This window comes from Mesocricetus auratus, unplaced genomic scaffold (genome assembly GCF_017639785.1).
Source record: "Mesocricetus auratus isolate SY011 unplaced genomic scaffold, BCM_Maur_2.0 Super-Scaffold_100006, whole genome shotgun sequence".
In the NCBI taxonomy this organism is placed as follows: Eukaryota; Metazoa; Chordata; class Mammalia; order Rodentia; family Cricetidae; genus Mesocricetus; species Mesocricetus auratus.
The window spans coordinates 14,235,924-14,254,341 of NW_024429190.1; the positions used below are offsets into that span (position 1 = coordinate 14,235,924).

Here is an 18,418-nt window from a genome sequence, read left to right on the forward strand (position 1 = left end):
TTCAACTGGAGAGTGTCCTAGTAATAAATGATGTAATCTAACATATTTCCCAAAATAAAAACGCATAGCAAACTCCACTCAATCCCAGCCCTTTATAATGTCATTCTGATATCTACCCAAAGCTAAATTATTCCACATGAGCTGAGAACTAAGAGTCTTCTTCTGACCTTAAATTAGCAAAATCTAAATCCCACATAAAGGAGTAAGTCAGGTGTCTCTAAACATAAAATTCATGCTACAGCAGCTCCCAACATTTGAGTCAGAAATCTGGGTGAAACTTCAGGGATTTGGTACAACTTTAAATCTTAAAGCTACAGTATTGAACACACAGTACTGATCCTAATCTGTTAGCATGAAGTTCAAAAAGAGGAAAAAATAGTCTATAGTGGTAGATAGGGCTCAGGGTCTAAAAAGGAGCAGGACCTACTAAGATATTGAGCTATTTATTTCTTGCCACAATAGCAGGTACATGGTATTGTTATAAGCTTTCTGTCTTAGTAGGTAGAACATACCATACCAACAAAGCCACACCTCCTAACAGTGTCACTCCCTTTGGGGGCCATTTTCTTTCAAACCACCATATTCCACTCCATGGATTCCAAATGCTTATAGTCATATCATAATGCAAAAATGTATTCAGTTCAACTTCAAAAGTCGCCACAGTTTGTAACAGTCTCAAACTTATTGTGAGATTCTCACAATCTTTAACTGTAATCACCTTTAAAATGATAAAAAAGCAGACCACATAGTTTCAATATATAATGGCACAGGATATATATTACCATCCCAAAATGTAGGGAGGGAGCATAGTGAGGAAATACTGGACCAAAGCAAGACCAAAAACCAGCTGGGTAAACTCCAAGTTTTGTATTTCCATGTCTGATATCACAGCATTCTTCAGGTGTCCACCTCCTTTCAGCTTTGTTGACTGCAATACACTTCTTTCTCTTGGGCTGGTTCCACTCCCTGTTAGCTTTCCTCAGCAAGTATCCCACTACTCTGGCATCTTTAACATCTTGGGGTTTCCAAGGCAATCTAGGAATTTCACAGCTTCACGAAACAGCCTCTCTAGGACTCCATTCAGGGACAACCCTGACAATGCCTGGCCTCAGCTTCTTTCCTTAGGTGTGGAGGCAAAATCCATAAGCTTGTTCTTCTATTCTTAACTCTGAAGCCAGAACCATGTGGCTGAAGCTGCCAAGTTCTGCTTCTTGCTGTAGCTATAACATAGCTCCCTCAACTGCATCTTTACCTTTATGTATCTGACTGTTGTTACCTTTACTGCCTAAGCTTGGCTACCCTAATACTTACTCTGTAGACCAGGCTGACCTCAAACCCAGAGATCTTCAATTACATCTTCACCAGATTTCTGTTTATGGAAAACAGAAATTTTCTTCACTGCCTAAGCTTGACTGTCCTTGAACTCACTCCATGGAATAGGCTAGCCTCAAACTCAGGGATCTACCAGCCTCTGTCTTCTGAGTGCTGAGATTAAAGGCATGTACCACCACACTTGGCTCTAAGCTTTTCTTTAGTTCCTTTTCACAAATCGGAAACTTAGCTTGGTGGGATCTTGCTCTGAGGTCACCACTACATTTACTCATTTTTTAAAAATCCATTTATCTCCTTGAACTCAAAACTTAGTTCCATTTCATTTCCTGGGGCTCTTTTTCTCCTCAAAATTTATGTTTGATAATTTACCCTGCTCAGCTTGCTCCTTTTCACTATAAATCTTCATTAGAGTTACCACTAATAACAATATGACAGAGTCTATACTAGGCTATTTTGAGTCTGTCAATGGAATTTAAAAAAAGCCTCTATGGGCATTGGTGGTGCACACCTTTAATCCCAGCATTTTGGAGGCAGAGGCAGGTGGATCTCTATGAGTTCGAGGCCAGCATAGTCTACAAGAGGTAGTTCCAGGACAGCCTCCAAAACAATACAGAGAAACCCTGTCTTGAAAAACCAAAAACCAACCAAACAAAAACCCAAAAAACTCTTTACTTTAGCCTCAGGCAGACTTTGAACAAGGGTAAAAGGCAGCTAGTTCCTTCACCAAAATACCACAAGACCAAAATACCACAAGAAGGATTTCTAGGCAACATACTAAAATCCTTCTCCTCTGAAACCTCTTGTGTCAGTTCAGCTCCCCACCCCACAGTTCAAATAACTCTTATTACCACTGTCTTTCATGTTCCTACTAGTATGGCCAATTAAGCAGTGCTTTTCTAACCCAAACTCCCAAAGTCCATATTTCTCCAAACAAAAACGTGATCCAGCCTATCACAGAAATACCCCAGTCCCTAGGACCTTGGTGAAGAGACACCAAGACCATGGTAACTCTTATAAAGGAAAACATTTTTCATCAGAGTGGCTTACTTACAGTTCAGAGGTTCAGTCCACTATCATCATGACAGGGAGCATGGTGTTGGCTACATCTTGATCAGAAGGCAATAGTGAAGTGTGTCACTGGGCCTGACTTGAGCATATACGAACCCTCAAAGGGTGCCTCTACAGTGGCATGCTTCCTCCAATAAGAACATACTTACAAACATACCATACCAAAAGTCACACCTCCTAATGGTGCCACTCTCTCTGGAGACCATTTTCTTTCAAACCACCACACTTTCCAACCAGGTTAACGTATAAGTAGAGCAAACACATTGGAAGTGACTGTCTCAGGTGACACACTCCTAGAACTTTAATCTCTCTTTCATAGGGATAAGACCTAAGATGGAGACTCCTTGACAAGACAGGACTCAGTTCCCAGGAATACCTGCTACCCCAATTCTTGGTGAAATTTGGAGCATCCTCATCAGACACTAATATTAGGCTATTTTCACATAAGGTCCTAGTAGTGAAAATACAATATATTACTTCCTTTACAGACCTGGAAACCAAAGTACAGTTAGGTAAGGTAGGCATGATGTCTAACATGAATCCTCCCCTCAGTTCTGCACTGCCTATACAGGACTGAAATGAAAAACAGGGTATGAAGGAAGGTAGTCATAGTAATAGAAATGCAAACTAAGACACTTGTCCTGTAATCTCTTTTGATCAAGACCCTGGAGGAGCTGGCTGGTAGTAGCCCACGCCTTTAATCCCAGCACTTAGGAGGCAGAGGCAGGTGGGTCTCTGTGAATTTGAGGACAGTCTGATCTACAGAGCAAGTTCCATGACAGACTACAAAGTTACACAGAGAAACCCTGCCTTGAAAAAAATCCAAAAGAAAAAAAAGACCCTGGAGGAACATCCTCTAAGGGAGATCCTTATTTTCCTACAGTCTTTCACTGAGCCTCAAGAGCGAAATGTGAGCAGTCAGTAAATACAGGTTCCCACTGTCCTTTGATCTGAGTGCTAGCCTGAGCTAAGATGAGTGAATACAACTTTCCCTGTCACAAAGTCAAAATCTGGATGGCACAGGAAATCCAAACCAGCACTTCAGTCACTGCTTTCCCACAACAGTTTGAATCTACTTATTTACTCCAATCCATATCTCTTGGATGAAATTACTCGTCAGCTTTGAGCATCTAGTTATACTCTGCCACTTAGCACACTGCAGTCTCATTACTCTTTAAAAGTGTATTCCTCTTGCCAGGCGGTGGCAGTGCACACCTTTAAGCCCAACACTCAGAAAGCAGATGTGGATCTCTGAGTTTGAGGACAGCTGGCCTATGAGCAAGTTACAGGACAGGGGGGGGGGGGGGAGAGAGAGAGAGAGAGAGAGAGAGAGAGAGAGAGAGAGAGAGAGAGAGAGAGAGAGAGAGAGAGAGAGAGAGAGAGAGAGAGAGAGAGAGAGAGAGAGAGAGAGAGAGAGAGAGAGAGAGAGAGAGAGAGAGAGAGAGAGAGAGAGAGAGAGAGAGAGAGAGAGAAATTGCTTTAAACCAGGGAAGGTGGCATACACCTATAATATCAGCATGCAAACAAACAAAAAAGTTTGTTTTAAGAACAAAGTTTCAGAGGTGTGCCAAGATGGCTAATTAGAAACAACCGCTGTGTCAATATTTAGAAAAGTGAGGGAAATGAGGATACACTCTAAACTTGACAGATTAAAAGAAAAAAAAATGGAAAAACACAACAGATCACAGGGCAAGTGTCTTAGGATTTCTATTGCTATATTGAAAAGACAATGACCAAAAAGCAAGTTGAAGACGGAAGGTTTTATTTGGCTTATACTTTCATATAGTTGCTTATTATAGAAGGGAGTCAAGGCAGGAACTCAAACAGGGCAGGCACCTGGAGGCAGGAGCTGACACAAAAGCCATGGATGGGTGCTACTTATTGCTTGCTCCATGGTTTGTTCGGCCTACTTTCTTACAGAACCTAGGACCATCTGCCCAGGGATAGAACCACCTACAATGGGCTGGACCCTCCTCCATCAGTCACTAATTAAGAAAATGCTCTATAGCCGGATCTTATGACAGCATTTTCTCAGTTAAGGTTCCCTCCCAGCAGTAGAGGAAAAATCATCCTGAGTAGAAACTAAAAAGAAACTTCAGAGTCTACTCTTGCACCATAGGTCAAGTGAACATAACCGACATCTACAGAACATTCCATTGAACAGAATACTCATTCTTTTCAACATCTCATGGACCTTTCTTTAAAATAAGTCACATTTTAAGCTATCAAGTAAGTCTTAAAATACTAAAAAGTCAAAATAACTTCTTGTAGTTTGTCACATCATTTTAGAATAAAATAAGAAATTGATAGTGTGAGAAACTATACAAATATACTGAAAATGTACACTACAGTTTGGAATGGATAGTGGGTAACTGAAGAAATCAAGAAGGCCAAAAAGTTCCCAGAATCAAATGAAAATTAAATCACACCTTACTAGTACTCATATTAAAGGCTCAGAGAAATCTCAAATAAAGCATTTATTGATGTACTTCAATGTTGATTAAATAAGGACAAGTCAAGCACAAAAGCAACAGATGAAAAGAAATAACAAAATGAAATGGGAGCTAAGAATATGGAATATCATCAAAATAGTTGATTTAAAAAACAAACAAGGTGTCACACGCCTTTCATCCCAGCACTCGGGAGGCAGAGGCAGGCAGAGCTCTGTTAGTTTGAGACCAGCATGGTCTACAAGAGCTAGTTCCAGGACAGGCTCCAAAGCCACAGAGAAACCCTGTCTCAAAAAACCAAAACAAATAAAAATAAACAAGATTGACAGATCCTTAGCTAAACTAGTCAAAAGAAATGAAAATTAAAAGATGAAAAGGGGGAATTTATATAAGTTCCAGAGGATCATTAGGGAATAATTTGAAAACTTATATCCCCAAACACTGGAAACTCTAGAAGTAGTGGATAAATTCCTAAATACATACAACCTACCCAAACAAACCTAAAATGATATAAACACACAGATTCATAACAAGCAATAAGATTGAAACAGTGATATAGAATCTCCCATCCAAGAAAAACTCAAAAAGGAAGGGCAGCTGGAGAAATGGCTTAATGGATAAGAGTGCTTCCTGTACAAGTACGAAGAACTAAAGTCAACATCCCAGCATCCACATAAGAAGCCAGACATGGCTGTGTGTGCCTATCATCCCAGTACTGGGGGCAGAGACAGGTGGATTCTGGGAGCTCTCTGGCCAGCTAGCCTAGCAGAAATGGTGAGCTTCCTGATTCAGTGAGAAAACATGTCTCAAGGTACTAAGTTCAAGAATTATAGTTCTTCTTCTGGCCCATTTATGTGCACACATTGTTGGGGAAGTCCTGTGCATTTGTCAATAAAGCACTGTCTGGCCAATAGGGAATATAGATAGGAGGGACTAGGAGTCCAGAAGGATTCTGGGTAGGAGAAACACAAGAGAGTCGAGATGTAACCGCCATGGGGTAGGAAGCCCGGCTGTTCTCTGGTAAGAGAAATACTTAGATTAACAATTATGGGGTAATTACTTAAGTCAGAGCTAGTCGGTAAGAAACAAGCAAGGCCAACAGCTTCATAATTAATATAGCCTCCTGTGTGTTTATTTGGGGACTACAAAGTGGCAGAGCCTAGGCAACTGGCAGGGGATATACCAAAGCGGCTAGCAAGAAAAAGCTTCTCTTAACAAAATGGTTGTCAGGAGCGGGATTGAATTTCCATGCAAAATAACAAAAGATTTAAAGGAATTTTAGAAACAAAAGAATGGAGAGAAGCACAGATTTTTGGTAGCAGCATTTTCTCAGGTGGGCTCTGTTTTGCTATCGACAAGCCGAGATTCACGTGGCTCGCTTACCAGAGTCTTCCTGACTCGGCATAAAAAGAAAAAAAAACCCAGCAGGGTTGTTTTAAGAGACCCTGCTAATGATTGAAAGGTGTGTACGTACAGCTGGAAGTGGCAGATTTTGCTGGATGTCAGCATGGACTGAGGCGGTAAGCTGGCATCACGCTTATGCCCACCATCTTGAAAAAAAAAAAGTCAGTTTAAAAACAGCCATGGTTTTACAGATAAGACACATGGCCAGAAAAACATAAAGATTTACAGTAAAGTCAGACTTGGATGAACAAAACCTCTAAAGGTTTACAGTGTGTTTAAAAATATACGTGAGATTGAGAGAAAAAATGAAACATCAAAGTGGTAAATAAATAGAAAAGCTGGTGTTGTGGTGGCACACGCCGGTAGGATTTAGTCCAGAGGCAGAGGCAGGAGGATTTCCAAAGAGAAACCCTGTCTCAGAGAAAAATAAAAGTAAAATAAATAACATAATAATAGATCAATAAATAAGCCACGTAAAGATGGAAACTACACAGAGAGTCTGGATACTGTACGCTATTGTTTTTTTCAGTATTTTGATTGCTCAGGAAGGAACAGCTACTAAAGTACACTTGATTATAAATGCTGAATTAATCCAACTTCTATCTTTTGAAAATGCCTTGACTTCAAAATTTAAGTATAAGGATATGTTACTTGGGAAAGGAGATTTTACTTATGTTTCTACAGAAAATGAAAAGCTGAGGATTCCTTCCAGGCTTCTGTGGTTTGACGAACCAAGACCCCCGGAAGCAGTGGCCCAGGTGTTCCAACAACTGAAACAGCTAAGATGATGCAGCTTTACAGACCACGAAAATAAGGACTTATACAGGTTTCTGAGTTTTGTCATGATCCCCATGGTATAAACAGCGCCCCCTTCCAGCATGAAGCAGTTTGGAATGAGCGACGTCCTAATTCCCATCTTGTTTATAAATCTTTGTTTTCATTTAAATGGGATTGTTTATAATTGGCTAATGATCACAGCCGATCTCTTATTAATGGTAAAAAGGGGAATTATGGTATGGGTATTGTTTTTCATTTATTGATACAAATTCAAGGTCAATTTTGTGATATGTATATTTCTCCTCTTGATTAAGTATTGTGCTTATACTGATCTTTTAAAATGTAATGCATAATTGAATACAGACTATAGATAGTTACTTATAATAGAATTTATAGTTAGGTAAGTTAGGTTTTCTAGATATACAGAAATATATTTGAGATAGATAGTCTTCAAACCTTTCAAAGACCTTCAGAAAATGGTATTTAAAATGGTTTAGGGTTTTTCTTGACAATTAGAAATGTCTGCTCCTGACAGCACCAATTACGTCTGAGATGGGCACCGAAGAAACTCGTTATGGAGTTTGCTTTCAACATGGCAAGATTAGCCATTTGGGCAAGAAACTGCTCTTACCTAGACTGTTTGACTGTTGTTGTATAATCTGGACATGCAGGGCCCACAGAAAAGTGACTGCTGAACTCAGTCTTACAGGGTTCCTGCTTCATGGAAGAGTCTACCAGACTTTCTGCAGGACACAGAAAAATGACTGACAGACTGCTAATGCAGATGGACAGTTTGAAATTTCCTGCTTTGCTGAGAAGTGTTCCAGACACATTGTGGCCTATGGGCTGAAGATGGATGCCCCAACGTTACAGAGGAACTTCGGGTGACTGTCCAGGCAGTAAGATGTCTCTGTCAATCCTAGTGTTTATATATTATCCTTCTGTGGTCTTTGATGGAGTTGAAGATAGATAGTTATAATTATAGTTTTCCTTAGTTATGATAAAAGATAAGCTACATATAGAACTATGGACTCACAAGAATGGGATGGATGATATTTTCTTTAAATCTTGCTAAAATATTGTAACTATGTTCTTATTTGATAACTGTTCTGTTATATACAGTTTAACTGTGTTAAAGTTAAGATCTTTTTGTTTAAACAGAAAAGAGGAGATGTTGGGGAAGTCCTGTGCATTTGTCAATAAAGCACTGTCTGGCCAATAGGGAATATAGATAGGAGGGACTAGGAGTCCAGAAGGATTCTGGGTAGGAGAAACACAAGAGAGTCGAGATGTAACCGCCATGGGGTAGGAAGCCCGGCTGTTCTCTGGTAAGAGAAATACTTAGATTAACAATTATGGGGTAATTACTTAAGTCAGAGCTAGCCAGTAAGAAACAAGCAAGGCCAACAGCTTCATAATTAATATAGCCTCCTGTGTGTTTATTTGGGGACTACAAAGTGGCAGAGCCTAGGCAACTGGCAGGGGATATACCAAAGCGGCTAGCAAGAAAAAGCTTCTCTTAACAACACATAGCACACATTTTCACATTGGCATGCATGCACCATATAATACATAATGCACACATAAAGAAAAAAAAGTTCAAGGTAGGTTGAACTCACTATAGAATTTTGCCAAACCTTTAAAGAAGAGTTAACTAATGCTTTTCAATCTGTTCCATAAATCAGAAATGGAACAAATACTACAAAATTCATTTTGTGAAACTAGTATTACCTTGATACTGAAACCAGAATAAGAGCAGCAAAAACAACAATAAAACCACAGATTCCCTGATGAACACAGCACAAAAATTCTATAAAATATTTGCAAACCAAGTTCAACAACACATTGAAATATCATGATCAAGTTGGCTCCATTTTAGGGATACAAATATCTTACAAAGTAGCAAATAAAAATCGCATGGTTATGTCAATAGATACAGAAAGGGCCTTTGATAAGGCTCAAGATCTATTTATGATAAAAACTCTCAATAAACTCGGAACAGAAGAAGCATATCTCAGCATAATAAAGATCATGTATGAAAAACTTATAGCTAACATTACACTAAAATCAGAGCAAGATAAGAGTGTCTATTATCACAACTCTTCATCAGTATAGTGCCTAGAGTCTTTACTTAGATTATTAAGAGAAAAAGAAAAAGGAAAAAGAAAATGAAACAGAGACAGAAAAAGTAAAATTATCCATTTGCCATATGACTACTTGTCTGCTATTTGGCTGCTTGCTGACCTCCATGCCTAACTCAAAAAGCCTGGTTTTATTTCTTCCTTCTGACAGCTTCTGAGATTTCCAGCTTATCTGCTCTGGTTTCTTCTAAATACTAAAAAATTGCTTGAACTAAAAAACAACAACAAAACCAACAAAACACTGGGCAAGGAGATACCTGAATGGATGAAAGTACTTGTTAACAAGCCTAACAACCTGAGTTAGAACCCCCAGAAGCTACATAAAAAGTCAGATGCAGAAACTAGAGCAATGCCTCAGTGGCTAAGAATGATTGCTACTCTTACAAGGGACTCAAATTCAGTTCCTAGAACCCACATTGAGTGGCTCACAATTGCCTGAAACTTCAGCTCCATTGGATCCAACTTTCTCTCTAGGTCTCCATGAACACCTATAGTCATGTGCACAGACACACAAATATGTACACACACAAATTCTATCTCTCTCCCTCCCTCCCTCCCTCCCTCCCTCTCTCTCTCTCTCTCTCTCTCTCACACACACACACACACACACACACACACACACACACACACACACACACACACACACACACACACTGCCCAAAATTATCCTTTGCCAGAAGTATAGCCAGCCAGATGTTCCTGGAGGGCAGCTACCTGCCCATATCCTGGTGCACAGCCAGGAGAGTAATCTTGAGTAGGAATACCTTGTCTACAGGGCCTGCTGACAGCACAGAAGGAATTTTGTACCTGGTGCAGATACATGAGCATGTCAGTAAGACAAGGAAGCTAGACACTTACCATGGCCTCTGATGTGGACAGCTGTTTCTGCAGCCCAGTTCTGGGAAGATGCTTCCTCTGACTCAGCAAGTGCAGCTTCAATTTGCCAAAGAGGATCTTCAATAAAAGCAGTGCACATGTGTGAAAAAGATCCAGATTTGAGAAAATGAATATAACCATCACAGCTGCAGTCACTGATCTGAAGACATACATTGAAAAGACAGTAAAAGAGGCTTAGTTCCTCATTCATAAGATCTTTGACTTAATGTATCTAAAAATTTTCATTACCTGTGAGAACGTGAATAACATACCATTTTCAGACAATATTGTAAATTCAGAATAAACCATCTTTTTAATTCGTAAGTAAAACAATCTTTTTAAAGGGCAAAATTTAACATTACCAGTCAGGTATGGTTGCCCTTGGCTGTAATCTCAGTACTCTGAAAGATGAGTCAGGAGGACTGTCATGGGTTAGAGGAAGCGTACAGCCTGGGTTACTGACTGAGTTCTAGGCAAGTCTGGGATACATAATGAGACCCTGTCTCAAACAAAACAAATGAAATTGAGCCTTACCTCACGAAGCTGGTTATTACTCATTATAAGAAACTGTTCTCCTGCAACAAAATGGGCTTCTTGCTCCAGTTCTTTGAGGCGAGCCTGAAAAATTGAAACATTATCATTCATAGATTGTATGATTTAAAATAATTTAATCTGTTCATCAAGCAACTTTCAACAAAAGCCCTTAATGGAATAAAAAGTCATCTATAACTTATCAAAATGAACATTTAAAAGCATACATAATGACTTGTGGAATTTTCAGGCTGATAAACCATCTTTCCCTAAACATAGTCAAAATTTAAAGAAACAAAAATAACTCTGCCAGGAAAAGCACATAAGGCTGTGGATATCCCATGCTTTGGCCTGGGTGATGGATACTAGAGTTATCTTTTGGGTAATTTAGATGGACTTAAAAATATTTTCGTATATCTTTATGTATCTTTCCATATTTTTCATTCTTTAGGAAATTTACCAATTCCTTGAGTGAACTGTAGGGAGCAAATGTCCACACAAGAAAAACAGTCTGAATTAGTCTAGTCTTTGATGGCATACTATAGAATATTTTGATCACTCTGTGACATTCCAGAATGTCAATAAAGTTTACCTTGAATCAGGGAGCAGAGCCATTGGCTAGATGGCCAGAATTAGCCATAGAGAAGCCAGCAATTTTTGAAAATCATAACTGAGTTTATAACTGATCTTTCCTGATTTGTACTTTCTGTGATTGAATTTCTGTAAACCTAAATTATATCATAATAATTAATAGAATCTCCTCTTTGTATTTGTTCAGGAGCAATTTGTAATCCCCAACAAGGCAAAATTCTCTTTGTTTCATCAAACATTTTTTCTAAGGTATCTGCATCTGAATTATCCAGTAAAATATCATCCATATAATGATAAATTATATATTGAGGAAACTGTTTACAAATTAGTTGTAATGGCTATTGTACAAAATATTGATAGATATAACGTGAGACCATTTAACATTCTTTGTGGAAGAATTTTCTAATGGTACCTTTGAACAGGCTGGGAATTAAGATAAGTAGGTACTGTGAAGCCAATATTTTCTCTATCCTGAGTTCTTGTACAGGTATAGTAAAAAAGTTATATAATATAGATATAATAGACCATCTCTTAGCTAATGAAGAAGGCAAGGGAATCCTAGGCTTTAAAGATCCCATTGACTGAGTCACCTTATTTATGGCTCTTAAATCTGTTAACATTCTCCATTTTCCAGATTTCTTTTTAATGACAAATATAGGAGAATTCCAAGGACTAGTTGATTCTTCAATATGTTGAATATCTAGATTCTCCTGAACCAGCTGTTATAATGCCTGTAATTTGTCTAATTTCAAAGGCCATTGTTCCATCCACACAGGTTTTTCAGTTAACCATTTTAAAGGTAGGGATACTGGTACCTACCTGTTGTGCTCTGCTTATGTATAATCTGAACAGTCTGTGACTTTTCTTGACAATACCTTTTAATATTCCTCTCAGAAGCATTCTTTATTTTTGGGGTTTTTTTCTGAGATTGGATGAATGTTAATCTGTATTTTCCATTGTTGCAACAAATCATGTCTCCACAACTTCATTGTTATATTAGACACATATAGCTTTAATTTTCATATCTGTCTTTCTGGCCCTATACACTGAACCCATCTTGTACTTTGTTTTTACCTGAGATAAAGTTCCAATCCCTAGAAGCTGAGCATTTACCTCCTGAAGAGGCCAATCTGGATGCCAGGATTTTGGTGAAATTATTGTCATATCTTTCCTATGTCTATAAAACCCTCAATTTCAATGCCATTTATTTGTATTTTTAGTTTTTGTCAATGATCATTTATAGCAGTTTGCCAAAATATGTGTTTTCTGGTCTCTCCTGAACTTTTTGTTGTATTTATTGAAGCTGTTCTGTCTTGTTCACATCCAGAGCAGTGTGGTTTTTATATTAAGTCTTTGCTTTGGGGATGAGTTTCTCTGATGCTGACAGAGAGTGATTGAACCAAATCTGGTATTAGGGCCTGTGGGTGGCCTCTCAGTGTGTTTTCCAATGGCAAAGGGTTACCTTGCCTGTCCCTTGTTGATCTGCATTCATCAGTCCAACACCAACTTTTATTATACCTTCTGTAAAATCCAGAAGGCTGAGGCCTTCTGTTTGGATTATCTCTACAAAACAAAACAAAACAAAAACCACTGTTCCTAGGAACACCTTACCTACAATACCTTTTCAAATGACCTTGCTTACCACAATTAAAACATCTGACATTTTGATTTTTCTTGAAATTTAAAAAAATCACTTCTCCTATTCAAGTATCATCTTAAGTGTGAGATCCATTATCAGCTGTATTTTGGTTCCATTTATCTTTGGGTACTGATTTTGCCTTTAAGGGCCTAATAACCCTTTTGCATCATGAATTAGCATTTTTAAAAGCCAATGATTAATTAATATTTGTCTAACTTCTGGATTTGATATCATTCTATTTACTGCTGAAGTCAATCTTTGTTAAAAAAAATCATTGAAGGCTTCTTTTGGGCCTTGCATAATTTTAGTAAATGTCTAAGTCCCCTTTCTATATTCTTCAACCCTGTTCCAAGGTTTCAAGGTGGCTATATGGTGTAGGGCCAAGGTGTGATCATCAAATGTAATCTGTTTTTGCAAATTAGAGTACTGGCATTTATCGAGAAGCTGGTATTGGAAAATTTCATACCTCTATCCCTACTTCCTTGTTCTATGACCCTGTCTTTTATCATGTTTTCCACTGTAACCAAGTACCAGCTTCCATTATTGCTGCAGCTAAATCTTTCCAGTCTTGTGGAATAATTCTGTTCTGAGTTGCCCGTGAATTTAACATCTGCTCCATAAAGGGTGAATGCCTACCATATGAAATTACTGCTTCCTTAAATCTTCTCAAGTCTAGCATCTCTACAGGATCCAAATTAACTTCTGTATAGCCTTGGGGGTAACTGTCGTCTGGTGGCTATTCCTGTATGGTAAATGGATGAATTAAGGCTGGTTTTCTAGTAACCTTAAGCCACTCCTCTTAAGTTTCATAATGCAATGGTATGGTAGGTTCTGCTCTTAATTTCTCTGTCTGTGTCTGGGTATTTTTCTTATTCTCATTAGTAGATCTTTTTAAGGTTTATATCTTATCAGTAGTAGGTCTTTCTAAGGATTGTATCTTATCAACAGGAAGTCCTTCTAAGATTTATATCTTATCAGTCGAATTTTTATTACTTCCTTTAGTCTGTATCTTATGAATACTAAGTCTTTCTAAGGATTGTATTTTATCAGTCAAATTTTCGTATTTGGCACAGTTATCAAATCACTTTTTAAAGGAAAAAATATGAATTACCAAACTAGTAGTAATTACAATCGTCATTATTTCAATCCCAGCTAAGTGGTTTATCTCATTTTTTTCCATTTGCAAGCCATCTGCAGTAGCACTATATAGAGTCCTAACTCCCTATATTGTGATAATGCCAATTCTTAACATGGGAAAGATTTTTCTTTTTAATATTATTTAGTTCTTTCCTTAAGGACTTACCAAGTGTCTCACCAAATTTGTTGACTTCTCAGTTTTTATGTAGCAACAGCACCATCAGGGAAAGGCTCAAGCCCCTCACACAATTTCCAAGCACAGGCCCTGTGAGTGGCTCTCAGAGAGACCTAAGTGGAAACTATGGTGGTGCCAGCGGGCAAAACTTCTCTGTCTGTCTGGTCATGCCATGGTAGAGCACCAAACGCATTTTTCCATCAGCTTAGTGGCTGCACATGAATATACTGATATTTTAATTATTACCTGTGGCCCCACAACCCCACAGTCAGTGCTCTGCCGGTCACTCAGGCCACAGCCTTGCAGACTTCTGGTTCCACAACCTGGTTTATGAAGGTCTATGAAGGTTTAAATTAAGTCTCCATCATTCTATTTACTAATAAAGACCTAGAAGTCAGATATTGGGGGGGCAGTGAAAACCTGATAGATCAGAGAAGCTGAGAAACAACCAGCTGACCTTCCTTTATGGGCAGAGACATCACAAGAGATGTGTCTCTTTCCTCATCCCAGAATCAAAAGGAAGATCAAACTCCAGTCTCTACCCTTTCCCTCCTGTGCATCTTCTCTATCCAAATTTCTGGCTTTTCTAAGGCTAATTCCAGTCAGCTAGTTGCTGACTACACCCCTGATTCAAGGTAAACTATATTGACAGTCTAGAGTATCACAGTGTGATCAAAATATCCCACAACAATAGCCCACTCAAGACCCCCAACGCACACATACACACACACACACACACACACACACACACACACACACACACACACACACTACAATGCTTGCTCCCCTTTATATGAGTATGTGTCTTAGTCACTGTTTTGTTGCTGTAAAGAGCATAACCAAGGCAACTTTCACAAAAGAAAGCATTTAATGTGGGTTTTTTTCTTTTTGAGACAGGTTTTCTCTGTGTAGCCCTGGCTGTCTTGGTAATCACTCTATAGAACTGGCTGGCCTCAAACTCAGAGATTTGCCTGCCTCTGTCTCCCAAGTGCTGGGGCTAAAGGATGCACCACCGTCACCTGGCTCAGAGTTCTACTTTTGATCCACAGGCCAAGGTGGGAAACAATTGGCTTGGCATGAGCATTTGAAATCTCAAAGCCCACCCACAATGACATACTTCCTCCAATAAGGCCATAACTTCTTAGTCCTTCTAATCCTTTAAAATAGTTTCACTCCTTGGTATCTTAGCATTTGAATATATGAACCTGTTGGGGCGATTTTTATTCAGACTACCACATTCCTCTCCCTAGTTCCCATAGGCTTGTAAATATATCATAAAGCACAATTAATTCAGTTCAACTTCAAAAGTCCTCATAGTCTGTTATAATCTCAACACTGTTTAAAAGTCCAAAATTCAAAGTCTCTGAGACTCATGGAAATTTCTTAACTGTAATCCCCTGTAAAAGCAAAAAAAAAAAAAGTAGATCATATACTTCCAATATATGATAGCACAGAATATACATTAGCATCCCAAAAGGGAGGGAAAGGATCATAGTGAGCAAGTACTGGACCAGAGCAAGACTGAAAACCAGTTCTGCATTTCCATGTCTGATGTCAAAAAGCTCTTCAGATCTACAACTCCTTTTAGCCTTATTGACTATGACATATTTCTCTCTCTTGGGATGGTTCCACACCCAGTCCTCAATTTAGCATCCCATGATGCTGGCATTTCCAACATCTTGTGGTCTCTAACACAATCCAGGTTTCACCTTCGCAGCTTTAAGAAAAGGCTTCTATGAAAGCATACCCCTGAAACATGTCCGTCCTCAGTGACTTTCCTTAGCTATGGGAGATTCCACAACCCTTTCTTGCAGCACAATAAATAAAAGACCCAGAGACTGATATTGGGGTTCAAGTTTCAGGCTGAAGTTCAGAAAAGCAAAGCAGTTAGCCACTTGCTCTTACCTCTATCTCAGCTCAGACCAAAGGGGTGATCCTCAAACTCCTCCCAACTTCACTGCTCCTCAGATTCACTCAGACTGCTATGCTCTCCTCAGTGTGACTAGAGACTAATTCTGAGACTAACTACTGAAGACCCTGCTCCTATCTTTTATACCTCTCTTGTGCTGGGATTAAAGGTATGAGCTCTGTTACACTTTTAGACTGATTCAATCTCCTGTAGCCCTGGGTGATCTTGAACTCAGACCCATCTGCCTTTGTTTCCTAAATCCTGTGATTAAAGGTGTGTGCCTGGCTTCTATGGCTACTGGGATTAAAGGTGTGTATTACCAATGCCTGATTTCTATAGCTTGAGACTGGTTTTGCTTTCTGAATCCTCGGGCAAGCTTTAATAAATTATAAATATATCACCACACCTACTTGTACCCTTGACTTTAAATCCAGAAATACATGGCTGTGGCTGAAGCTGCCAAGTTCCCCTGTTCAATTACACTTGCATCAGCTTAACCTTTAATTCCTTTTAGTAAACTGGAAGCTTAGCTGTATGGGGTCTTGCCCTGAGGTCACCATTTTATTCATTTAACATCAGGCTTTTCTTTAAGCTTTTTAAAAAAACTCCTTGAGCACAAAAATTGCCTCCAATTCCACCTTTCCTGGTGTTCTTTTTTTCCTCACACTGTATAGTTTATATTTCTCTTTGTTCAGCTTGCTCCTTTTCATTATAGATCTGTATAAGAGTTATTACTAGCTGGGTGGAGGTGGCGCATTCTTTTAATCCAAGCACTTGGGAGGCAGAAGCAGGCAGATCTCTGTCAGCTCAAGGCCAGTTTAGTCCACAAAGTGAGCTCCAGGATAGCCAGGACTGTTACACAGAGAAACCCTGTCTCAAAAAGTACAAAAAAGTGATTACTAATAACCACATGATACAGTGTCATTACTAGGCTGTCTTGAAATCTCTTCTGCCAATGCCAATAATCCAAAACTCTCCAATTTAGCCTCAGGCAGAATTTTAGGACAAGAGCAAAAAACAGCCACATTCTTTGCCAAAATATCACAAGAATTATTTCTAGGCCACTTGCTAATAATCTTCCCCTTTGAAGCTGGAGTTCAGCTGTTATAATTTGCATTGCACTCAATACTACTGTATCCCATGCTCCTACTAGAATGGTCCATTAAACCCTGTTTGAAGTGTTTGTAGGGAAAAGGGACCAGTCAAAGAAACACACCCTTTGCAGAGCCAAAGAAACATACTTTGGCCCTGAAACCAGAACCAAAGAAATGTACCCTGACCCTGAAACCAGTGCCAAAGGAACACACTTTGTCCCTGGAATCAGATTCAGTGAAAGAAATGCACCCTGGTCCTAAAATTGGAGCCAAAATGCTAAAAAGGACCAATTTGGCCCTGAAACCAGAGCCAAATCTGACCCTAATCCTGTGCAGAAAACTAACCAATTCTTGGGTAGGATCTCTAGTCAATCTGAGGTCAGCATTGAAATCGGACCAATCCCTACCCTGGAAAAACTTCCCCCGCCCCCAAGAATCCCTATATAAACCCTGTGTATGTTCAGCTTGGCTGGTCTAGCTGTTTCCTTCCAATAAACCCCTTTGATGAGCTTTGAGTGAAGATCTTCTTTTGCAGCTTCCCAGGAGCAGAGCTGAACTGTAGCAACTTCGCTGGGGAAATCCCCTGCTGGAGCAAAACTGCTACACTGGGCAAACATCCCCATCTGGAAGACCGTCTCCTGCCGAAGCAGAGCTGATACACTGGGGAAGCCTTTCCCTGAGGCAGGGCTGTAAGCAGCTAAGCTTACTGTGGCCTGTGGTAATAGTCTTTGGCTCCCGAGCTCCAGGATACCTTTCCATCTGAGCTGTATAACACTCAGTATTCTGTGGCTCCCGAGTTCCAGGATACCTTTACATCTGAGCTGTGTAACACTCAGTATTCTGTTTGTTTTGTTTTTTGAGACAGAGTTTCTCTGTGTAGCTTTGGAGTGTGTCCTGGAATTTGCTCTGTAGACCAGGCTGGACTCAAACTCAAAGATCCGCCTGCCTCCCAAGTGCTGGAACTAAAAGTGTTTGCCACCACCACCCAGCCTCATTTTTTGGGGGGGGGGGGTTCGAGACAGGGTTTCTCTGTATTGTTTTGGAGGTTGTCCTGGAACTCTTTCTGTAGACCAGGCTGGCCTCAAACTCACAGAGATCCTCTTGCCTCTGCCTCCGAGTGCTGGAATTAAAGGCGTGCGCCACCAACGCCCAGCTTTTAGTCACTTGTTCTAATGCTGTGAAGAGACACCATGACCAAGGCAAATCTTATATAAGAAAGCATTTAATTGGGGGCTTGCTTAAAGTTTCAGAGGTTAGACCATTATTATCATGGTGAGGAGCATGGTAATACACA

General features: G+C 39.5%; 1 protein-coding gene across 4 annotated transcripts in view; it reads right to left on the bottom strand.

The window, feature by feature from the left end:
• The window catches only part of Poln (DNA polymerase nu), a 135,487-nt gene that overhangs the window by 79,356 nt on the left and 37,713 nt on the right, over positions 1 to 18,418 (bottom strand). For all 4 annotated transcript variants that reach the window (XR_005877700.1, XM_040746909.1, XM_040746910.1 and 1 more), the window contains 2 exons: positions 10,583 to 10,666; positions 10,031 to 10,126 (listed from right to left, as the gene is read on the bottom strand). Coding sequence is in view for 3 of the 4 variants with exons in the window: in XM_040746909.1 (XP_040602843.1) it covers positions 10,031 to 10,126; positions 10,583 to 10,666 (180 nt within the window). In the remaining variant the exon portion in view is untranslated. The remainder of the gene's footprint in view (positions 1 to 10,030; positions 10,127 to 10,582; positions 10,667 to 18,418) is intronic.